Source organism: Ahaetulla prasina, chromosome 7, assembly GCF_028640845.1.
Source record: "Ahaetulla prasina isolate Xishuangbanna chromosome 7, ASM2864084v1, whole genome shotgun sequence".
NCBI classification, from domain to species: Eukaryota; Metazoa; Chordata; class Lepidosauria; order Squamata; family Colubridae; genus Ahaetulla; species Ahaetulla prasina.
The window spans coordinates 13,856,484-13,881,544 of NC_080545.1; the positions used below are offsets into that span (position 1 = coordinate 13,856,484).

General features: G+C 44.4%; 1 protein-coding gene across 1 annotated transcript; it reads left to right on the top strand.

The window, feature by feature from the left end:
* The first annotated feature begins 583 nt into the window (after positions 1-583).
* Positions 584-23,637, top strand: CDPF1 (cysteine rich DPF motif domain containing 1). The gene is made up of 4 exons (XM_058190681.1): positions 584-664; positions 13,129-13,233; positions 16,085-16,196; positions 20,901-23,637. Exons 2-4 carry the CDS (start codon positions 13,136-13,138, stop codon positions 21,051-21,053), a joined length of 363 nt encoding a protein of 120 aa, XP_058046664.1. The 5' UTR covers positions 584-664; positions 13,129-13,135; the 3' UTR covers positions 21,054-23,637.
* The last annotated feature ends 1,424 nt before the right edge of the window (positions 23,638-25,061 follow it).

Below are 25,061 nucleotides of genomic sequence, written 5' to 3' on the forward strand. Positions count from 1 at the left end.
GGGATTACCTGTTGGTCTCCCATCCGAGGAAACCTCTGCAGGTTCAGCCCTGCTCCGCTTGGTGCTGCTGGGTGTGTGTGTGTGTGTCTTAGCAGGTGGACAAGTGGCTCTTGGCTGAGGTGGGTAGGCAGGTAAAGGAGCCCCTGAGTTTACGGAGCAACCAAAATTGACCCGCACTGGATTTCCTTCCAGCAAGTCCGTTTAATTGGGCGTCATCATCATCATCTTTTTCTCCCTCTCTTTGTGTGTGTGAGTGTGTATGTGTGTGTGAAGGAGAGACTCACCCTGCAACTGACATCCCTCACCCCCGGCACCGCTCGCTGTCTCAGGCAGGGGTCTCCAACCTTGACAACTTTAAGACTTGTGGACTTCAACTCCCAGAATTCCTCAGCCAGCAAAGCTGGCTGATGAATTCTGGGACTTGAAGTCCACAAGTCTTAAAAGTTGCCCAGGTTGGAGATCCCTGCCTTAAAAGAGTTCTATTGCTCCTTTAAGAAGGGGCGGGGCAATGCAGCCGAACGTGGGATGTCATCTCCGTGGGCGGGGCTAGGAAGCAGGAAAAAGCTGTTCGAGAGCTCCTCCCCTCCTCTCCCCCCCCCCCACAACCGCGGCCAGGGAACTCGCTTGTTACGCTCTTGTTGCACGTGTGAACTTAAGCGGCCAGGTACGTTTCCCGTGAAGGTAGCGAAGGCGGGGGCGGGGGGGGGAGGTCCGTTTAAGGAAAGGCAGGGCAATCTTTTATTTATTTATTTAAATAAATAATATTTATTTATTTATTTAAATATTATTATTTCTAAAATAAATTTATTTATTTAAAATAAATAAAATAAAATAAAAAATGAATCCGGGCAGGCTCCCAGCACTCAGGCCTTTGCAACGCAGCAGGACTCGGTTGCCTCCTGCAAGCCGAAAAGCAGGTGGTTTATCCTGCCAGCCTCCCCCGGGCGAGATTTACTCTCGAGGAGGAAAGTGCAGCCTTGAAATAAATGAAGCTGGGCGTTGATATCTTGGGAGGTGAGGGGGGGGGGGCGGCGGCGGCGGCTGCGATAATGTTATCCTACCCCGAGCGAAGTGGCTTTAAAAAGTGTTTTGCAAAAAGAAGAGTTTTCTTTTTTTTCTTTTTCTTTTTTTTCTTTTGCTCTTCCTTCTCTTTTGCTGATGGAAAACTGCCCAAACCCTTAATAATAATAATAATAATAATAATAATAATAATAATAATAATAATAATAATAATAATAATAATAATAATAGCAGCTTCCTGCAATAACACCAGCAAAACTGCAAAAAAAAACTGCACTACTTGGAACATAGTACATCTTAAGAAGGTACTTGTTGATACCTAGGACGCTGGTAGCAACCTGTATCAACCATCAGCACCAGTCAATGGTATTTGTGATGCATTTTTGAATGTTCAGTTGACTGAGTTTCATGTTTAATGAATAAAGTAAATAATAATAATAGAATAGAATAGAATAGAATAGAATAGAATAGAATAGAATAGAATAGAATAGAATAGAATAGAATTTTATTGGCCAAGTGTGATTGGACACACAAGGAATTTGTCTTGGTGCAGATGCTCTCAGTGTACATAAAAGATAAGATACGTTCATCAAGGTATAGTATATATAATATAATAATAATAACAACAACAACAACAGAGTTGGAAGGGACCTTGGAGGTCTTCTAGTCCAACCCCCTGCTCAGGCAGGAAACCCTACACCACTTCAGACAAATACTTATCCAACATCTTCTTAAAAACTTCCAGGGTTGGAGCATTCACAACTTCTGGAGGCAAGTTGTTCCACTGATTCATTGTTCCAACTGTCAGGAAGTTTCTCCTTAGTTCTAAGTTGCTTCTCTCCTTGATTAGTTTCCACCCATTGCTTCTTGTTCTACCCTCAGGTGCTTTGGTGAATAGTTTGACTCCCTCTTCTTTGTGGCAGCCCCTGAGATATTGGAACACTGCTATCATGTCTCCCCTAGTTCTTCTTTCCATTAAACTAGACATACTCAGTTCCTGCAACTGTTCTTCATATGTTTTAGCCTCCAGCTCCCTAATCCTCTTTGTTGCTCTTCTCTGCACTCTTTCTAGAGTCTCCACATTTTTTTTACATTGTGGTGACCAAAACTAGATGCAGTATTCCAAGTGTGGCCTTACCAAGGCCTTACTAAGCCACGCCCACAGAACCGGTAGTAAAAAAAAAATTGGATTTCACCACTGGTGTGCGCACATGCTTGCTTTGTGCATGCACACACTTTCCGAGCATGCTCCCGGCCTCAAAAATGTGCCTAAATAGGATGGTATAGCACCGGAGCGGGTAAGCGGGCCCACCCGTGATCTCCACTACTGGTTCATCCGAACCGTTACGAACCGGCTGAATACCACCTCTGGATAAAGGCAACAACAGAATTAAGGCAATAAGTCCCAACTGCAAAACCCCAAAGTAGGAGACAAAAGACCAGGTATAGATAACGTATATTGGTGGGGAAACCTCCCTTTTTAATAACTTGTTCAAAGCCTCCAGGGAAGGGGCCAGCCTGATCTCAGGGGGTAGTCTACCTAAAATATTTGCATAGTCTCTAAAAACATGCATTTGACATCCAGCATTTCTAGCCTGTTTTTCTCCCTCTGCGTCCTCTTGCCAAGGCCTGATACGCATTTCTTAGTTTGTCCTCTAGATGGCAGCAGCACCCACAGATGAGCAAGAATATTTCTCGGTCATTAATAACAAGTTGAGCAAGTGCAATTGGGACTTGTAACTTGGTTGTTAAGCAAAGTGGTTGCAAAGTGAAACTGCCGGCTGTGCTTATGAGATCCCTTCAGCTTTCCTTTGCTTTGCAGACCTGCGAAGGTTATAAATGTGGCGATTAGTTGCAGGCTTATTTTTTTCCATCCCGATTCCCAAAATTTACAGTTTTTATTAGTTTAAAGTATAAAATGCAAACATACGGAAGCAAATAGAAGGAAAAATAAAGTAGGAGAAAGGGGCAAAGGGTAGGACAAGTCTCAAGCTTGACCCAGCCTGTGCTCCATATTGCTCTTTTGACAGCAATAGGGTCAGGGTGGATTTGATTTAAATCACGATTAAAATCACTAGTGAAAAGTTTAAATCAGCGAGTTTAAATCAACTCGATTTAAATCATAATTTTGAAGAGCAGCTGTCATCTCTTCCACAGCGGCTTCTCCTCTGACCCACTGTTGACTCACCAACAGTCCTAATATTGCAGAATATACAGCCTCATGCTACTTAACTAAGCTTCATTTCAGGCTGAATAAACTAAATTTATTCAGGTATCTTAAATAGAAAACTATCTCTAGATCAGGGTCTCCAACCTTGGTCCCTTTAAGACTTGTGGACTTCAACTCCCAGAGTCCCTCAGCCAGCAAAGCTGGGAACTCTGGGAGTTGAAGTCCACAAGTCTTAAAGGGACCAAGGTTGGAGACCCCTGCTCTAGTTAGATTTTTTTTACTCCAAAAGCATTTTATTAAAATAAATTAGATAAAAATTAAAAAACCCAATTTAATTTTTTTTTAAATCTGATTTTTAATTTAAAAACAAACAAACACTGATTTTTATCCATCCTGAAATAGGGTTGTGGTTGCTCAAATTTGCAGGAATTCCTGTTGGTCTCTCATCCCAATGCGAGTCATCTCTTATCCTGCTTAGTTTTGAAATTGGCTAGGATGCTATTTCCCTTGTGTAGAAGGGTCCATGTTAAAGATTCATGCAAATAGAGTTTGTGAATGTATCTCTCTATTTCTGTCTTTCTGTCTCTGTCTGTCTGTCTCTATATGTGTGTGTGTGTGTTTCTCAATGTTAGCCACATAAAAGATGTGCAGGCTGCTGGCTGGGGAATTCTGGGACTTGTAGTTCACCCATCTTAAAAGTTGCTAAAGTTGGAGAAAAGTGTTGTGACCCAGGCCCAAGTAGGTAGTAGTAAATGCAATCAGTTCAAAAACAAACAGACTTTATTACTCTTCATAACACAAGTCTTCAGTCTTATCACCAACCTTGGTCTAATTAGGAAAACTGCCAAAGACTTTTCTTGGCAAAAGTTCAAAAGCAGAAGATGCCAACAAGAAATAAATGCAGCAAGACAAAGAGCCAGGCTATCAATGTTGTTTTCCGACAAAGAGCCCAAATGCCGTTGCTGGTCTTTTAAGCCTTATGGGAGGGGCCAATCATCTCTTGGCCCTACTCCTGAGTCGTCCTCTTTGCTTTAGCTGCTCTTGCCTTCTGGCAGCTCTTCTCATTTGTGCATTAGGAACAGGCTCCTCCTGTTCCTCTGCCTCACTACTGTCAGCCTCTAGAGCAGTGGTTCCCAACCAGTGTGCCGCGGCACTAAGGGGTGCCGTGAGATCTTTTGAGGGTGCCGGGAACTTTTGAGCTACGGAGATTTTAAATATCTATTTCCTTATAAGGGTGCCGGGAACTTTTGAAAGGCTTTCCAAGGGTGCCTCAAACAAGAAAAGGTTGTGCCTCAAACAAGAAAAGGTTGGGAACCACTGCTCTAGAGGCTCTGGAGTCGGCACATCTTTCCCAGACGGCCCTGGCCCCATCTCTGCCTCTGACACAGAGCCCTCATCTGGGCCTTCCCCAGCCTCCAGGACTGGCCCATGTTCTTCCTCAGCCTCACCGCTGTCCGACTCTGTTGCCAGCTCTGCAGGCTGCTGACGGACCACAACAAAAAGCTGTTTAGAGACCCACACTTCCATCTGGAGCTGTCTAGATGAGCTGGACTTTATCTTCCGTGATTTCCATCCAGTAGGTTAATTTCTTTTTGTGGGTCTGGTGCTGGAATCAGGTAGGAAGCAAAAGGATCTTAGTAGTTTCAATAGATTGGTCTTTCCCTTTCTTTGTAAATTTCCTATAGTGACTCAGTTATTTAAAGAATGCTCCGAAAATTTGCTCATTTTTCAATTATATTTTCAAAATAGTTCATTTAAAAAAAAATCTGCTAGGACCTGAAATCATGAGTCCTGGGCTTATATGATATGGGCTGGGTATCTTGCCAACCATCCATCCAGTTGGTGGATTGCTTAGTGCAAATCAAGGTCGCAAGGTGGTGGCTGCCATCTTGATTTTTTTGGATGTCTCGCACGTCCATGGAGTCTTAGTGGTTGCATGAATGTTGTCCTGAGAAATAAGTTAGTCTGCTTTCCACTTCAATGCGGATTTACATTTAATTAGTGGCCAAATTCTGCCAGTCATCTCTGGAATTTGAGCCTAATTTAGGCACAATAACATCCCATTGTTTGGGTTGAAGCCTAAATTCATGGTTTGCTCTTGCACGAGTGCAAAGCATAAACCATGATTCTCTGTTTAACTTCACAGATCATTGACTTTTGCATGCTGAAGTTATTTCAGGAGATAGGACAATCCTCACCTGATCCATAAACACAGAACATAGAAACAGAAAATTGACGGCAGAAAAGTAGCTAATAATCCATCAAGGGGCCAGAATAGCTCAGGCTGTAAGGAGCCTGTTATTAGAACACAGTAGCCTGCAATTACTGCAGGTTCAAGCCCGGCCCAAGCTCAGCCTTCCATCCTTTATAAGGTAGGTAAAATGAGGACCCAGATTGTTGGGGGGGCAATAAGTTGACTTTGTAAAAATATACAAATAGAATGAGACTATTGCCTTATACACTGTAAGCCGCCCTGAGTCTTCGGAGAAGGGCGGGATATAAATGTAAAAAAAAAAAAAAAGTCTGCCTTTTGAGTTTGTTTTTTGTTTTTTTAAATTGTCCGATGATGGACATGTTTATCCCAAGCCTCCTTAAACTCAGTTACTGATGATTTACCCACTACCTCTGCTGGAAGTTGGTTCCTCTTAACCTCACATGTCATGCTTTGATAACCCATGTAACTTAGTGGTGGGTTTCTACCGGTTCGCCCCGGTTCAGGCGAACCGGTAGTGGCAGTGGAGGGAGGCTCCGCCCACCCACCTGGACGTCATCACGGACGCTCTGCACATCCACAGAAAGTTCTGCGCATGTGCAGAAGCGTCATGTGCGTGCAAAGCGAGTTCCGAACCGTTAGCGAAGGTAAGCAGAACCTACTCCTAACGTAACTCAAGATTTGTGGAATGTCTGAACTGAGTTTCTGCAGTTAAGGGAAACTTGCCCCAGGCACGAGCAGCATGCTTCCTACGATCCAGAAAATACTGGTATTAATATTTCCACTAGTTGCCCTTAATAATTTTGAAAGAATACCCTGCGGAGGAAAATCCTATAAGTGCTGGTAGGAGTATAATTTGGGATGATTAAATAAAAGGTGTGCCAGTGGAAATCCTCTTTGGCAGAGACTGCATCGTCTGTTGAGGCTTGTCCGCCCTTAATCATAGCTCAATTACTTAAGCCCTTAAAGAACCACAGAAATAATTTACTCAGGAGAGGAACCACGCTGTTGGAGAAAGTCCCTTCCCCTGACAAATTTTATTGCTGCAGTTCTTAAAACCAATCTATGGACTTGAACTCCCAGAATTCCCCAGCCTGCGTTCATGGACTTCCAACTCTTGAATTTCATAGCCAACATTTGTGGGAGTTGAAGTCCACACATCTTTAAGTTACCAAGATGTGAGAAACACTGCTTCAAGCTAAACATAGCTTGTTTAGGTCTCTGTGGCTCCTTCTGAGTCTCTCAGACATTGGACCATTAAAAGCCATTTAACTAGAACTGGAACTCATGGTTTCCTAGTTTCCAGAACAGTGGACTGGATGAATTCAGCAGTGAGCCGTTTTCTCTGTAAAACTTCCTTAGCCTCCATACCAGTCATGGTTAGCTGTTTGTGGAAAACCTCTGGAGATATCACCGAAGATCGCATAGGTTAGCTAACGCACATTTTGTTCTACCATACTACTGTAGTTGGAGGGCTTTCCACTGTATTAAAAAACAAAGAAAATACTTGTACCAGCTTTATCAGTGAGAGAAATGCGATACGGTAGAGGAGTTCTAAAAAAATATATATCCATAATTTATTTTATTTATTTATTTATTTATTTATTTGATTTCTATACCGCCCTTCTCCCGAAGGACTCACGCAAAAATAAAACAAACAGTGCAATATATAATTTAAAATGCAATTAAAAAACTTATTTTAAAATTGGCCTGAAAATTAAAATATACAGTGAGCTAAAAACCCCATTTAAAATTAGTTAATAAAATTTTTAAAAATTTGATAAAATTCAATTTAAGACAGCCCCGCGCGAATAAAAAGATGTGTCTTCAGTTCGCGACGGAATGTCCGAAGGTCAGGTATTTGGCGTAAACCCAGGGGAAGTTCGTTCCAGAGTGTGGGAGCCCCCACAGAGAAGGACGTTCCCCTGGGGGCCGCCAGCCGACATTGCTTGGCGGACGGCACCCTGAGAAGTCCCTCTCTGTGAGAGCGTACGGGTCGGTGGGAGGCATGTGGTAACAGCAGGCGGTCCCGTAAGTACCCAGGCCCTAAGCCATGGAGCGCTTTAAAGGTCGTAACCAGCACCTTAAAGTGCACTCGAAAGGCCACAGGCAGCCAGTGCAGTCTGCGCAGGAGCGGTGTTATATGGGAGCTACGCGTAGCTCCCTCTATCACCCGCGCAGCTGCATTCTGGACTAACTGAAGCCTCCGAGTGCACTTCAAGGGGAGCCCCATGTAGAGAGCATTACAATAATCCAAGCGAGAGGTAACGAGCGCATGAGTGACCGTGCACAAGGCATCCCGGAAGGGGCGCAACTGCCGAACCAGGCGAACCTGGTGGAAGGCCCCCCTGGAGACGGCCGTCAAATGATCTTCAAACAACAGCCGTTCATCCAGGAGGACACCTAAGTTGCGCACCCTATCCTTTGGGGCCAATAACTCGCCTCCAACAGTCAGCCGCGGCTGCAGCTGACTGAATCGGGGTGCCGGCATCCACAGCCACTCCGTCTTGGAGGGATTAAGCTTGAGCCTGTTTCTCCCCATCCAGACCCGTACGGCTTCCACGCACCGGGACCTCATACTGTATGTTATCCATTTGCCTGGAGCCGTAGTCAAGTCATTACATGACAGCCTTAATAAAAACTTACCTCTCCTACCCTCCAGGTTTAAGAATTAATAAAAGAATATAAGAAACCCCTCAAGGCTCTGCTTTATTGGAGCTAAGATTAGATGAATATAATTAAACAAATAAGATACGTTATGCCTCTTAATCTCTAGATCAGTTTTTCTCAACCATGGCTGCTTGAAGATATGTGGACTTCCAACTCCCAGAATCCCCCAGCCAACTATGAACGCCACACATCTTCAAGTTGCCAAGGTTAAGAAACACTGCCCTAGACCAGTGGTGGGTTGCCCCCGGTTCGGACCGGTTCTATAGAACCGGTAGTAAAACTGGCAAGAGGCTCCGCCCACTGAGCCAAATATCATCAAAACTCTTCTGCACATGCTCAGACGAGTGTGTGAGCGGAGCGAGCGGGAGCGGCATGGGCATGATGTGAACTGGTAGTAAAGGTAAGTAAAGTAAACTGGTAGTAAAGGGCCGGAATAGCTCAGGCTGTAAGGAGCCTGTTATTAGAACACAGTAGCCTGCAATTACTGCAGGTTCAAGCCCGGCCCAAGGTTGACTCAGCCTTCCATCCTTTATAAGGTAGGTAAAATGAGGACCCAGATTGTTGGGGGGGCAATAAGTTGACTTTGTAAATATACAAATAGAATGAGACTATTGCCTTACACACTGTAAACCGCCCTGAGTCTTCGGAGAAGGGCGGGATATAAATATAAATATATATATATAAAAAGAACCCACCCCTGCTCTAGACATTTTCTCCCTCTTTCTCCTATAATCACCATGGCGCTTGCTTTCAAAGCACAAATCTGGCTTGTTCCATCTTTGCTCAGGCTCTTCTACAAAGATAAAGTGTCTTTGTGTACACACTGATACAGTGTGACTGGTGACTTCACGGTTACGTCCGTGAGATTTTCTTTCAGATAGCACAGAGAAGCCTCTAGTCTGTCTTCTTCCAAAATATTCATGGTCTTAAGATGTCTTAATATCTTCCATCCAAGATGCTGTAGAAAAGAAGAGGCAGAGCTGGGGGGTGGGGGGAGTTAAGCACATCATCAGCTTAGAATCGTTACGTTGCCACAAATGGCCCAACTCCAAATGCTCTTGAATTCGGTTGACTCTTACTTGGCTCCAGTTTAGTACTGAACTTTAGTTGACTAGATTCAGGGGTGAAATGCTCCTGGTTCGGACCGGATCAGCTGATCCGGTAGCGATGGCGATGGGTGGTTTGGAGAACCGGTAGCAAAAATCCCTGCCCACCACTCACCCCCGCCCATGCCCACCCAATGTCCGATTGCCTGCTTCCCCGCTTGCCATTTCTTTTAAAAAATGCTTTTAAAAGATTAAAAAAAAGATCGCGCACCACAGTTGATCACACTCCCCCCCCCACGCGCGTTCTCCTTACCCCATGCTTACTTTTGGTGTGCACTGTGTGCGCACTTTGCTTTGGTGTGTGGTGTGCGCATGCCCAGCCAGCCAACCAGTAGTAAACCGGTTCAGATTTCACCACTGACTAGATTCTTGTGTGTGTAAGGCTTGAACAATAAATCCTTGTTGAGCTACAATTTAACATACGGTCCTGATCCTTTGCATCTGACATTAATCTAGTCCAGTAGTGTCAAACTCAAGGCCTAGGCCCATATCCGGCCCGCAGGATAAAAAATTAGATCTGACCTTCGGTGCCGCCCTGGAAATGGTGAATGACCTGTCTGTGGTGCCTCTGCCAGTGAAAATGGAGCTTGGGAGAGCCCTGTGCAGCCCTCATGAGCTCCGTTTTTGCTGGTAGAGGGTTGCAGGAGGCCTTTGCAGCCGAAAACAGAGCTCGGGAGCCCATTTTTGCTGGCAGAACGCTTGGGCCACCACAGGCTCCCCCAACACGAGTGACCTCAAGCTGGCCACTCACACCCCTGGCCCCCCGCGGCCCCCCCAACCCTTATGTGGCCCTCAATGAAATCGAGTTTGACGCCCCTGATCTAGTCAATTAAAGTTTAATACTAAATTAGCACCAGAGAAGGGTCAATGGGATTCAAGAGAGGTTGGACTTTATCTGTTTGTGAGAATGTAACGACTCTTAACTGAAATGATGAGGTGCTTAACTCCACCCCATGGCTCTACCTGTTGTTCTCCTACAGATGCTAAGCCTAGACCTGCTTAGCTTTTTGAGATCAACCCAAATCAGTTGGTGGTAGTGGCTGAGACAATTTATTTTATTTATATTTATTTATTTTGTCAAACATGTACAAGGTAACAGATATAAGTATAAACATGGACATGAACACAGGAAACGAGTACAAATAAATGGGGACAGTAGGATAGGGGCAGTAGGCATGCTGGTGTGCTTACGCACGCCCCCTTCACGGACCTCTTAGGTGTTATGTCTTGTCCGCTCTCACCGCAGCCGGGGTCTGCTTATCTGCTCCCGAACACGGAGGAATGTATGCCTCCCGGCCCCAGTCCTGGCTCCATGCCCAGACAAGCTGCAGAGGAGGGGGCACCTCCCGGTCCCAGCCCTGGCTCCATGCCCAAGCAGGCTGCAGAGGAGGGAGCATCCCCCAGCCCCAGCCCTGGCTCCATGCCCAGGCAAACGGAGCAGCTAGACCCCTCCCCCTCCTCCACAGCATGTGAGCCTGAGGAAAGTTTACTTCCAACAGCTGCTGATTGGAGTGACCCTCGCATCAGAAGACTGGATAGGCGGAGGCAACAGAAGGAAGGGAGGGGCAGGCCTTAATGAGTGCTGAGTCATGGAGCCACACCCCATGGCCTATATAAAGGATCTGCTTTCTGGCAGTCTCTGAGTCAGGCAAAGTCGAACTTATCTTGCTGAAGTCACTTACTGGTCTCCTGCCTGCTCTGAGGACTTTGCTAGGACTTTGGGCAGAGCTGCAGAGGCAAGCCTGATTCGGATTTCCCTGACCCGGCCGTCAGCGGAGGAGTGGGACACGACATTAGGAATGGTGTGAGGCCTACTGTAGACAGTTTAAGGTTGAAGCTGTGGGGGTTTGAGGATGTAACAACTGAGTCGGGTAGAGCATTCCAGGTGTTGACCACTCTGTTGCTGAAGTCGTATTTTCTGCAGTCGAGTTTGGAGCGGTTTACCTTGAATTTGTATTTATTTTTTGTCCGAGTATTATTGCGGTTGAAGCTGAAGTAGTTGTTGACAGGTAGGACGTTGTAACAGACAATTTTGTGTATACTACGCTTAGGTCAGACCGTAGGTGGCATGGTTCCAGGTTGTCCAGGCCCAAAATTTCAAGCCTGATGGCACAAGATATTCTGTTGTGAGCAGAAGAGGGGAGGACTCTTCTCGTGAAATACCTCTGGACCTGCTCAATAGTGTTAAAGTCCGAAATACAGTGTGGATTCCAGGCAGACGAACTGTATTCGAGAATTGGTCTGGCAAAGGTTTTGTTTGCCCTAGTGATCCTGAGACAAAACTTACGCAGCCTTCCGCTCAACTTCCTGATGCTGTCCTGCACCAGCCCGTGTTTCTATCAGGGCAACCATTCAGAAGTGCTTGGCGGTTGCTGCACTGTACTGTACAAAGACAGTGTGGTGCGCATCCCTGGGATGACCAGTGGGTAGAATATATGGATATCCTTGCCTGAGTCCCAGGAGAGAATGACATCATGGAGTTTGGCTCTTTGGCCCCCTTCTACCATCTGTGATGCTTTAGAGCAGCGTTTCTCAACCGTGGCAACTTTAGGATCGGATGGGGAATTCTGGAAATTGAAGTCCATGCATCTTAAAAGTTGGCAAGTTTGAGAAGCACCGCTTTATAGAAGCGCTGTTAATGTGGGATGGATGGATTTCACAGGGAGGGGAAAACGAAACTTTAGTTTTTTTGTCTAGCCTTTAATTGAAATTTAACTTTTCCTTCGATAATGGACAGAGTCAGCAAAGTAATCCCCCAAAAATCGGTTATTCTTCCCTTAAAAAGGGTATTGTCTTATTACCGATTTGATGCATGCATAAAGAAGCACTTATTCTACTACATTACGTTCTTTCTATATTTTGTTAAACCGTATTTGAGCACAATTGCTTTCCTCCGTAACACGATCGAGTAGTTTATTTAAACAGGTTTTTCTTTTTTTCTTTTTTCTTGGTTTTTTAATTGAAAAAGTTTTACAAAAAAGAAAAGTTTTTTCAACAATTATTCCCCCCCACCTCCCTCCGCCCTCCACCCTCTCCCCTCCACCATCCCCTCGACCCCCCCCCCCCAGACTTCCCAGAGCAAAGTACAGGATATTACATCTAACAATCATAAGCTAAAATACAACAATAAACCATCACCCATAACTTCCCCTCTCCTCTTTGCAACCTTAACTCCCTTTTCCCATTTAAACAAATACACTAATACAGTACAATTCCTACAATCACTCATATGCTATTTGATACTTTTTAGTCTGATATTTGTTTTGAATATAAACGATCCAATTTCTCCATTCCAATATATATCTTTCTTGTGTATAGTCTTTCAAATACGCTGAAATTTTTGCCATTTCTGCTGAGTTGGATACTTTAAGTGTCCATTCTTCAATTGTAGGCAAGTCTTCTTTCTTCCAATATTGTGCAACCAATAGCCTCGCTACTGATACTAAATTTAAAATCAGTTTAGTCTCTATTACTGTACAATCTGTAATTATACCCAATAAAAATAACTGTGGTGTAAACTTTTATCTTCTTTTTCAAGATATTCTGCATCATCCACCAAATTTTTATCCAAAATGCTTTGATTTTTTTTACAAGTCCACCATATATGATAATAAGTAGCATCATCACAATCACATCTCCAACATTTAGCTTGCATATTCGGATACATACATGCCAGTTTTTTAGGGTCTAAATGCCATCTATAAAACATTTTATAAAAGTTTTCTCTTAAACTTTGTGCTTGGGTAAATTTGACATTCCTAACCCAAATTTTTTCCCACGTCTCCATCATTATAGGTTGCTGGATATTTTGTGCCCACTTTATCATACAATCCTTAAACGGGTTTTTCTGAGAATGTTTGCAGAGGCTGCCTACACAAAAAGGATTAAAAAGGCCTTGCTTTAGATATATATTTTTTTATTTTTATTTCTTTCCCCACTCCCCATAACAGTGCCCGGATGGAATCGAAAAAGGACACTTTTGAATGTGAGCTGTGTGGATTAACAGCCCCTTACAGCTACTATGGACATAAACCTCCCAACGCCTACTCAGTCACGTAAGTAGATGGCCCTTCCCATTTTTTCTCACTACTCAGGACCTGTTTCATGGAGAAGCCACACAGCTGATCACCAGGGGTCCCGCTTGCACCCAAGGCAGACTGCGCAGTCTGCACTGGCTTCCTGTGGTCTTCCGGGTGCGCTTTAAGATCTTGGTTACCACCTTTAAAGCGCTCCATGGCTTAGGGCCCGGTTACTTACGGGACCGCCTGCTGTTACCTGATGTCTCCCACCGACCCGTACGCTCACACAGAGAGGGCCTTCTCAGGGTGCCGTCCGCCAAACAATGTCGGCTGGCGGCCCCCAGGGGTAGGGCCTTCTCTGTTGGAGCTCCCACGCTTTGGAACGAACTTCCCCCTGGTTTACGTCAAGTGCCTGATCTTCGGACTTTTCGCCGTGAGCTGAAAACGCACCTATTTATTCAAGCGGGACTGGCTTGAAAGTCTTAAAAGTTTTATTAAATTTTAATTGGGGCTATTTATAATTTTATGATTTTAAATTGTTTTAAATTTTTGGCCATTTGTAATATGCTTGTTTTAGTTTTGTTTTTTAATGTGTATATTGAGGGTTTTTTAATATTTGGCTGTACACCGCCCTGAGTCCTTCGGGAGAAGGGCGGTATAAAAATCTAATAAAATAAAATAAAATAAAAATAAGACCTCCCCCCCTCCCGGAGGGACAGCAGCTGAGGGGACAATGGGTGAGGAAGAAGCATGCTTTCTGGATCATTCTTGATCATTCCTTTCCTTTTTCAAAGTCTGAGTTGGCCTAACTTATTTTAGTATTTCTTTAGGCAGCAGCAGGGGTGGGCTTCAAAAATTTTAGCAAGGGATTCTCTGCCCGGTTGCTGGGTGGGCGTGGCCATGGTGGGTGTGGCCTAGTCAGCCTCCTGCACCACAACGGGGTGGGTGGGTATTTTTGCCCTCCCTGGGCTCCGGAGGCTTTCCTCGAGCCTCCAAGGTTAGCACCTTGTCCATTTAAAGTAGAGATGGGGAACTATGGTCCCTTTATGACTTGTGGACTTCAACTCCCAGAATTCCTGAGCCGGCATGGCATGGCTGGCTGAGGAATTCTGGGGGTTAAAGTCCACAGGTCATAAAAGGGCCATAGTTTTCCACCTCTGATTTAAAGCCACCTGATCAATCTAGTTATTATTAAGGACAAATAAAAAGTAAATCAAACTCATTTTTTAAAAAACTTTCTGGACCATCTCCTCCCTCCCCTCCCCTCCCCTCCCCGTGTGCTGCCCAGATGTGGACTGCGTTTTCCATAGGAAGGGTCAAATAAGTTGGTCAGCATTGTGCTGTTGCGGTGGCAAGTCGCCCCCTCCCATTTTTGCATGTTCAGTGCAGCATTGCACACTTGTCCAAAATGAGTGGAGCTGACGGGATCACAATGATGGAAGAGGGACCCCAAAAAAGGACCCAATGGCCCTGGGGTTTCAATTGCACAATCAGGTCTGCCATCTTGATTTTTATTTAACACCCACCTTCCCACCCCCACCCATAGATGTCTTGCTGCCAGTGATATCAGGGTTATTATTTATTATTTATTATTATTATTATTTATTAGATTTTATACCGCCCTTCTCCCGAAGGACTCAGGGCGGTTTACAGCCAAAGATAAGAACACAAGCAATATACAATTAAAACAAAATTAAAAAACTTATTAAATAATTGGCCGAAATTTAAAACATTTAAAGTTTTAAATTTAAATCAGTGCAAGGGTTCACTTGCACTGATTCTTAGGCCCTCTCGTTTTGTTTTGTTCTTTTTCAAAAGTGGGGCCTGAAGTACATGACACGGCCTTGAGGTGAGGTATGTGTGTGTGTGGGGGAGGGCCCTGGGTTCACATCAGGTTCAAAGCCTGAACACCTGAAGACGTATGGACTTCAATTCCCAGAATTCCCCAGCCAGCACAGCTGACTGGGGAATTCTGGGAGTTGAAGTCCACACCTCTTCAAGTTGTTGAGCAACACTGCTCCGTACACCAAGAAATCAAGAACTTTTTGTGTTCAGAGTGCAAAGCCATTGCAAAATAAAATAAAATAAAATAAAATAATAAAATAAAATAAATAAAATAAAATAAAATAAAATAAAATAAAATAATAAAATAAATAAAATAAAATAATAAAAAAATATAAAATAAAATAAAATAAAATATAAAATAAATAAAATAATATAATAAAATAAAATAAAATAATAAAATAAAATAAAATAAAATAATAAAAAATAAAATAAAATAAAATATAAAATAAATAAAATAAAATATAAAATAAATAAAATAATATAATAAAATAAAATAAAATAATAATTAAATTAAATTAAATTAAATTAAATAATAAAACAAAACAAAATAAAATAAAATGGGGCCGGGATAGCTCAGGCAGTAGAGAAGCCTGTTATTAGAACACAGAGCCTGCAATTACTGCAGGTTCGAGCCCGGCCCAAAGTTGACTCAGCCTTCCACCCTTTATAAGGTAGGTAAAATGAGGACCCAGATTGTTGGGGGGGCAATAAGTTGACTTTGAGAAAAAAAATATACAAATAGAATGAGACTATTGCCTTATACATTGTAATCCGCCCTGAGTCTTCGGAGAAGGCCGGGGTATAAATGTAAACAAAAAAAAATAATAATAAAAAAATAAAAAATAAAATAAAATAAAAGAGAGCTGGTTCTCTGAAAAGGACAATTATGAGTTTCTTGGCTCATCAGCCTCCTCCTCTTATTTTTAAGACAGGAAGCTGCTTGATTTCGGAATTCAGAGAAGCTTTGCTTAGAGCCCATGATGCACTGAGAAGCGTTTGTGTGGTTCAGTTGCAATCGTGTTTTTTTGTTTTTTTTTAACAGCCTCCTGGAAGACTGTTACGTTATGAAGGACCCCTTCACCTCAGACAAGGACAAATTCCTTATCCTTGGAGCGCAGTGTAGCCTGTGTCACAAACGGGTGTGTGCTGGCCCGGTAAGTATCATGTGATCCTTCTGCACGTCTGTTGCTGAGCTCTGTCTTCCTCAGTCACCTCCTGGCAGCAGAGATAGGCAGCCAGCTTTTCTGAATTCCAAAACTGTCATTCCAGATTCGGGATTCAAGGCCTCCGTTATTTTTAAAGGAGCAGACAATTCTCATCGGGGTCAAAGTAACTTTCAGCTCCCCTGCTTCATTATAAGGGGTCCTCGACTTAACAACCATTCATTCAGTGCAAAATTACAGCGGCAGCACTGGGGAAAAAAAAACGGGCTTACAATAAGTCCTCACACTTATGACAGCCGCAGCGTCTCTACGGTCCCACGATCTAAGTTTGGGCACTTAGCAACCGGAATATACCAGCATCATCCTCGACTTACAACAGTTCGTTTAGTGACCATTCAAAGCTGCATGGGAAAAAAGTGACGTACGACCATTTTTCACAGCTACGACCTTTGCGGGCATTCCTCACGATCAAAATTCCAATGCTTGACAGCTGGCGTGGATTTATGACCATCACGGGGTCCTCTGGTCACACGATCTCCTTTTGCAACCTTCCGACCAACAAAGTCAGTGGGGAAGCTAGATTCATTTACTAACTGAGTTGCTGACTTACCAGCTGCAGCGATTCACTTAGCGACTGTGGGCAGAAAGGTCGTAAAATGGGACAAGACACCCTCATCAAACGTCTCACTTAACAACAGAAATTTTGGTCTGAATTGTGGTCGTAAGTCAAGGACTGCCTGTATAGAAAAGTTGTGGAGGGGGGGGGGAGAGAAAGAAATCCAGAAAAATTGCTTTGGTGCCCCCTAGTGGCCATGTGGGTCAGCCCAGGTAGAGTGTTCTTATCATGAGGAGACCAGCCGTATATTTGGACCAGCGACATTTGTGCTGCTCCTCTAAAATATTTGATGTCCCCAGATTAGGCCCTACCCACCCTCAGATTTTTGGCAGTGCAGTCATTGAGGCTTTTTTTAATAATTGTCCCTGATTGCAAGTGTAGGACGATATGCCTTTATAGAGCAGGGGTGAAATGTAAAATTTGTTACTACGGGTTTTGTGGGCATGGCTTGGTGGTGGGGGTAGTAATGTGGCTGGGTGGGCATGGCCAACTTTTTTTTTTTAAAGCATTTTTTCTATAACCTCTTCGGCCAAAGATGTTGTAAAAAAAATGCTTTTAAAAGCCTGTGATGATCAGGCAACTCAGCTGGGATCGCCAGAGGGGAAAAAAGCTTTGAAAGGGTTCTGACGATCCCAGCTGAGTTACCTGATCGCCAGAACCTTTTAAAAGCATTTTTTTTAACAACCTCTTCGGCCAAAGAGCTTGTAGAAAACATGCTTTTAAAGGGTTCTGATGATCCCAGCTGAGCCGCGTGATCATCAGAGGCTTTTTTTTACTTTTAAAAGCATTTTTTCGGCCGGATCTCTGATGATCGCGCGGCTCAGCTGGGGCGGGGAGAGGGCAGGGAATTTTGCTACTGGTTCTTCGAACCACCTGCCGTCATCGCTACCGGATCAGGCAATCCGGTCCGAACCGGGAGCATTTCACCCCTGCTTTGTAGTCCAGCTGTAGTGACCTATGTACTTACACCAGTATTTTTTTTGAACTTGTCAATTTGTAAGAATTCAGGGAGCTGAAGTCCATGCATCTTAAAAGTTAGCAAAGTTAGAAAAAACAAAGTTTGATTCAAATGAATGAACGACTGACAAAGTGCTAGTGAAGAATTGAGGCACAGCCAAGCTTATTATAGAAGTGAATGTTACACTGTGAATATACAGATTGTAATGTCTGGCTCTGGAGCGTTACTAAACGATTATGCCCGTACACCCACACCGATACACACACACACACACCCTCTGTCCCAGCCACTCACCATGCAGGGTTTGCCTTGACTCCTTTAGCTGGATGAAATCCAATGGCCTGGCTCAGTTGCTATGCCCCTCAGTGTCCCCACCCCCTCCTGCAAATCCAGTTATTTTGTGAATATTGGACTGACTTTCTTCAGAAGACACTAAAAGGAAAACTCTGGAAGGAAAAAAAACCCATCAGAGTGGGTGGAATTAAATACTTTCTCACTTTGTTCTGTTCCATTCTGATGGAACATGGTGGGCTCTCCCTGTGGCTGGAGAGGTTCAGGCCTTGTAGAACAAAGATGGAGGAATGGATAGCTGGAGGTGTAGGTAGGCAGATAGATAGATACAGAGTTTAAAGTACTTTTTGCCTGTCCCGAGTTGCCAAAAGTGGTAGATTGCGAAGGCAGCAGGAGGAATTCTTTGATCTCTTAACTCTGGTAAAGGTAAAGGTTCCCCTCGCACATGTGTGCTAGTCATTCCCAAGCGGTGCTCATCTCCGTTTCAAAGCCGAAGAGCCAGCGCTGTCCGAAGACGTCTCCGTGGTCATGGGGCCGGCATGACTAAACGCCAAAGGCGCACGGAACGTTGTTACCTTCCCACCAGAGGCGGTCCCTATTTTTTATACTTGCATTTTTTACGTGCTTTCGAACTGCTAGGTTGGCAGGAGCTGGGACAAGTAACGGGAGCTCACCCCGTTATGCGGCGCTAGGGATTCGAACCGCTGAACTGCTGACCTTTCGATCGGCAAGCTCAGCATCTTGGCCACTGAGCCACCACGTCCCGCGTACTCTGTTAATTTCTCCCAAAGAATTAAAGATGGCGGAGAATTTTTATTCCCACCAGGGGGCCCAGCAGGGCAAGAGCTGAGCTGGATTCTGCTCGCTGGGCTTGGAGGGCACTTTGACTGGCCCAAAGCAGCCCTTCTGATCATTGTTTCTACGGCCAGCCACACTTCAGGAAAGGTCCCAATCTCTTCAGGATGGTCTCTTCATGCCGAGTCTTGCTTTTGTGTCTCTTGCCGAGAAGAACCGCATGAGTTGCTTGCGTTACGAGCATATTGCCTCAAACGTGATCGGAAAAATCTGCTGTGAGGCCTGTCAGAAAGGAGTGATTTTCCCAAGTTGTGCAAACATTTTTTTTCCCTCCCAGTTTCCATTCACCCAACTATTCTGGGCCAGGATGTGCTCAGAAGCGATGATTCATGAGCCATTTCTTTCCTCATTTCCCTTTCTGAAAATGAAGAAAAGCTAAAAGTTATTCAGGGGAATGTCCTGGCGACCGGTTGTGGCTTGCATCTGGAACAGAAGCGACAGGTAATCCTCGACTTACGACCACAACCGAGCCCAAAATTTATGTTATTAAAGTGAAACATCTGTTGAATGCCCCGTTTTACGACTTTCCTTGCCACTGTTGTTAAGTGAATCATTACAATTGTTGTAGCGTGAATCTGGCTTTCCCATTGACGTTGCTTTGTCGGAAGGTCGCAAAAAGGGATCTCGTGATTCCCCCCCTCGTGACGCTGCAACCGTCGAAAATATGAAGCAGTTGCCAAGATATCTGAATTTTGATCACACGACAGTGAGGATGCTGCAACAGTCGTGTGAAAAACAGTCGTTAAGTCATTTTTTGCCGTTGTGACTTTGCATGGTCACTAAATGAACTCGTAAGTCCAGGACTTGGCTCAATAGCAGTATCTGTGAGTGGGACCTTGTCCTAATGGACCGCTTTACAAAGCCTTAGTATGACCACACTTGGAATACTGCATGCAGTTTTGGTCACCACGATATAAAAAAGATGTTGAAACACTGGAAAGAGTGCAGAGAAGAGCAACAAGGATGATTAGGGGCAGGGGTGTAATGTAAAAATTGTTACTACCGTTCTGTGGGCGTGGCTTGGTGGCGGGTGTGACGGTGGGCGTGACCAACTTTTTTAAAAAAAACTTTTAAAAGCATTTTTTCTACAACTTCAGCTGAAGAGGTTGTAAAAAAATGCTTTTAAAAGCCTCTGACGATCCCAGCTGAGTTGCCTGATCGTCAGAGGCTTTTCTTTTCTTTTAAAAGCATTTTTTTTTTGCCTTTAAAAGAAAAAAAGCCTCTGGCAATCAGGCAACTCAGCTGATCGTCGAGTTTTTAAAAGCATTTTTTCTACAACCCCTTCAGCTGAAGAGGTTGTAGAAAAAATGCTTTTAAAAGCCTCTGACGATCCCAGCTGAGCCGCATGATCATCAAAGGCTTTTTTTTAACTTTTAAAAGCTTTTTTTTTTGGCCAAAGAAAAAATGGTTTTAAAAGAAAAAAAAATAAACCTCTGATGATCGTGTGGCTCAGCTGGGCATGGGGGGTGGTGGTAGGCAGGGATTTTGCTACCGGTTCTCTGAACCAGCTGCCGCCATCGCTACCAGATCGGGCAATCCGGTGCGAATTGGGAGCATTTCACCCCGATTAGGGGCCTGGAGGCTAAAATTTATGAAGAAAGGTTGCAGAAATTCGGTTTGCTTAGTCTAGTGAAAAGGACATGGGGCGACACGATAACAGTGTTCCAATATTTGAAGGGCTACTACAAAGATGCGGGGGTCAAACTATTTTCCAAAGCACCAGAAGGCAAAACAAGAAGCAATGGATGGAAACTGAACAAAGAGATACCCAACCTAGAACTAACCAGGAGAAATATCCTGACAGTTAAAACAATCAACTAGTGATTATAACTTGTCCAAAGTTGTACGGCTCACAGTTCTACACGGAGCCTCCTCAAAGCAAGGAGGACCAAGGCCAAAGACAGCTCTGTTGGAATGAAGGTTTGTTAATTGACTCACGGGGTTGATTTTCTTTCTTTCTGTCTTCATTTTTCAGGACTGCAGTCTTTTCTATTCCAAACGGTTTTGCCTCCCCTGCGTGAAAGCACACATCACTGAATTTCCTTTGGAAATAGAAGAAGATTTGAAAAAAAAAGCACACTCAAAATCTTCCAAAAAAGGAGAGTCTAAGAATTTAGGGAAAAGCTAGGTTGATTTTACTGCAGAATATACTTTTGGTTCACTAGAATAAAAATGGTGTCTCTAGTAGTAGATGGTATTTTTTAAATTTGTTGCGAATTTTAAGCTAGCTATCTTGTTAAGCTATCTGGCAGACAACCACTGCTAACCAGGAGAGCTGGTTTTGAATATAAAACAGGTTTGAAATAAACTAGCCAAACCTGATATTCCTGTTTAGAAGGATTGAGATACAGGAGATAAAGAGTTCCGTTTTTGGTTTATATTTCCTTTTTAACCATGAGCCAACTTCCACAGCTCTACTACCTTCTTTGAGGGTCAGTTTCCAACTTCCATTCTGGATTTGCATCATCATCTCATTTTAACCACCCCATAATTCCTTGCGGGATGGAGTCTGGACAACTGAATGGAGCTAGCAGAGCGTTTACTTGGCTGGATGCTCTTCCTGTCGCCAATGTGGAGTTTTGTTCAGCAGATTATATTGTTATTATGCCCAGAGAGAGAAATATCTACCTCTACATAGGATCAAACTCACAGGCTCCTGATTGTGAGGCGAGAGCTCCACCTCTAGGCCATCGCATCACTCCCCATTCTGGGGTTGCATCTGGATCTGAAAAATCAACATGGCGGCTACAGCAATGCAATTAAAGCTCATCAGCACTGTCCTGAACTTCTTTGATCACCCTCTGTAGACTTGTATCCCTAAACAGGATAGACCCCTTTCTGCTACTTCCTTGTTGCCTTATTATCAAGCTCACTATGGGCCGTCTGAAATTACTCATCTGTTGTGATATGCCAGGAGCCTGCGGAGCTGGCAACGGAGTCAGACAGCGATGAGGCTGAGGAAGAACATGGGCCGGTCCTGGAGGCTGGGGAAGGCCCGGATGAGGGCTCTGCGTCAGAGGCAGAAGTGGGGCCAGGGCCATCAGGGAGTGAGGTGCGGACTCCAGAGCTTCCAGAGGCTGACAGTAGTGAGACAGAGGAACAGAAGAAGCCTGTTCCTGATGCACGCATGAGAAGAGTTGCCAGAAGGCAAGAGCAACTAAAGCAAAGAGGATGACTTGGGAGTAGAGCCAAGAGAGGATTGGCTCCTCCCATAAGGCTTAAAAGACCAGCAACAGCATATGGGCTCTTTGCCGGAAAACAACGTTGATAGCTTTGTCTTGTTGCATTTGTTTCATATCGGTGTCTTCTGAACTTTTGCCAAGAAAGGCCTTTGGCAGTTTGCCTAATTAGACCAAGGTTGGTGATAAGATTGAGGAATTGTGTTGGGAGGAATTTGCTTTAATTTAGTTGGACTACGCTGAGAATGAGTTAATTCTCAGCTGTTCTAATTGTTTGTTTGTTTTTATACTGACTGAGTTTCCTACTACCTACTTGGGCCTGGGTCACAACATCATCCTTCAGTTGAGTTTGATACCTGCAGCCACGAGATCCATCCCGGTGGTTTTCTTTGGAGATATTTTATTCAACTTCCTAATCTAGCTTTCAGCCAGCTTCTATTAAGGTAGTCTGATCCAAGCACTAACCAAATCTGTCCATGCCGAGCTTCATAGAGGAGCTATTTCACTGCGCTGGGGCTTTACTGCCTCAGCATGGTTCCCGGGAATTAAGGTTGGATCTTTGAAAATTTCATTATGTTGGTTGGTAACAAGATCTCGTTAATCTTTGGAGACAATGCAATGGGAGACCCATGAACACCACCCAAGTTTGGGAGTTGGAGGTGGGAGACATTGCAAACCAAAGAAACTAACCCCAGACCACCCACTCTTAGCATCAAAGGTGAGTGTTACACTGGGGAGAAGTTGAGCGTGGAATGGGGCAACTCACCATGGCCAGCTTGCTATGGGACAATTCAACAATTGTTAAAATAATTTTAATTTTTGTCAATTCACATTTTGTTTTGTCCCTCCTTTGTTATCCTTTCTTTAACAATTCTATTTGACTTACTTCATCGCTATTAGTGTAACTCTAGGCCTACGGCGAGTTGTTCCGCAGTGAGTTGGCCATGGTGAGTGTGCTGTGGCAAGTTGTCATAGACCCATTGAGAACTATTTTCCTGCAGCCAGGGGTGGGCTTCCAAAATTTTAGCAAGGGGTTCTCTACTCGGTTGCTGGGTGGGCATGGCCTGGTCAGCCTCCTGCACCATGGTGTGGGGAGGTGTTTTTGCCCTCCCCAGACTCCAAAGGCTTTCCTTGAGCCTCCAGGAGGGCGAAAACAGCCTCCCCAGGCTCTGGAGGCCCATTTCCGGCATTCCCAAACTTCCTGTAGGCCCGTTTTTCAGCCTTCCCGAGTCTCCGTGTGCGCCCTGCACTTACCTGCATCCGAAACAGGCCATGTAGGGACTCCTGGGAGGGGCGGGGTGGGCAGAGCCAGCCAAGAGTGGGATTTGGGGGTTTCTCTGAATTGCACAGGATCTTAGCTAGAGGTTCTCCCGAACCTCTGCAAACCCTCAGAAGCCCATCCCTGCCTTCAGCTGACCTATGACTTTTGGACAATGCAGGGTATGTTCCTGCGGTATCTGACTGCACGGCACAGCCAGGTGGTCCATCGACTTAAAATATGAAGGCAGGCAATAAATGGAATTGGCTCCCAAATCTGTGCTAGCAAATGTTTAATGGACATTGAGGAGGTGCAAAGAGCAACTACTTCTCCGTGCTGTTACTCGTTCAGTTGGGCCGGTGGCGAAAACTTTGGCCTCAGGCCTCGCCACATGGAAATGATAGCTCTACAGTGGAATTAATGGTGTGTCAACTCAGTCTTTCCACATTTTTGCAGGTTTGGCCAGGGCTATCTCCCACTTTCTTCCTGACGTAAAAAAGCCGGTTGAAGAAATGTTGAAAGACCCACGTCATTTTTGCAAAACCAAAAGTCCCTCCCAAGAACGCTGCCACAGGAGTGGGATAAACCTTGGGCCTTTCTGAGTGGGGGAGCCCTCTTTTTAGCATTTGGTTGATTTTTTCAAACCAGATTCTGAATAGGGACGGCATGTTTTATACGGCTTTCTTTGAAATTACCCTTCATTTAAATCGCATTTAGGATTTTCTTTTTCACCTGGCTACGTAAGCAGATGTCGGTTGGCCTTTGCTGATCTTTTTAAAACCAAGCAGGAATTGAAAATTTCCCCAAGATAATGACAAAATAGTTCCATATTCAAGGCCAAGAAAAGACACATCTTTCACCTCCGTTGAGTTTCGAGCGTGTGGTCACAGCTGCCATTTTGAGGACAATTACGCAGTGGAAAAGCTTGTCTTCTGTGGTTGCTCCATCACTGGACGTTTTTAAGGAGACTGGACAGCCACTTGGCTGAAATGATATAGGGCAGGGGTCTGCAAACCTGGCTCCTTTAAGACTAGTTGACTTCAACTCCCAGAATTCCTCAGCCAGCTTTGCGGAGGAACTCTGGGAGTTGAAGTCCACTAGTCTTAAAGGAGCCAAGTTTGCAGACCCCTGGTATAGGGTCTCCTTGGGCTGGACTAGAAGACCTCCAAGGTCCCTTCCAGCTCTGTTCTGAGTGACATGTCCTAGCCACAAACATCCTTGCTGGTAGCCTTCAGGTTACGACCACAATTGAGCTCCAAATTGACGTTGCTAAGTGAAACATTTGTTCAGTGACTTTGCCCCATTGTACGACTTTTCCTGGAGACCGTTGTTAAGTGAACCATTGCACTTGTTCAGTTAGTAACACGGTCGATTAGTGAATCCGGCTTCCCCATTGACTTTTGTCAGGTCACAAAAGGGGAATCACATGACCCACCCCGGGACACTCCGACCGTCATAAATACGAACTAGTTGCCAAGCATCTGAATTTTGATCATGCGGCCATGGGGATGCTGCAATGGTTGTTAAATGTGAAAAACGGTCATAAGCCCTTTTTTCTCCCCAGTGCTGTCGTAACTTTGAATGGTCACTAAATGAACTGTTAGGTCACAGAGATGAAACTAAAACATAAAATGCAAGAGAAGTTATTGTTTCTTTTTTATTTTACTTTGCTGTAAGTCGTATTTAAGTACCAGAATGT

Bases quoted from the DNA above. Each gene is read 5' to 3' on its own strand.
- CDPF1 (XM_058190681.1), top strand. From the start codon at position 13,136: ATGGAATCGAAAAAGGACACTTTTGAATGTGAGCTGTGTGGATTAACA. The intron at 13,234-16,084 runs GTAAGTAGATGG...TTTTTTTAACAG, and splicing joins CCCAACGCCTACTCAGTCAC to CCTCCTGGAAGACTGTTACG. The intron at 16,197-20,900 runs GTAAGTATCATG...TTCATTTTTCAG, and splicing joins AACGGGTGTGTGCTGGCCCG to GACTGCAGTCTTTTCTATTC.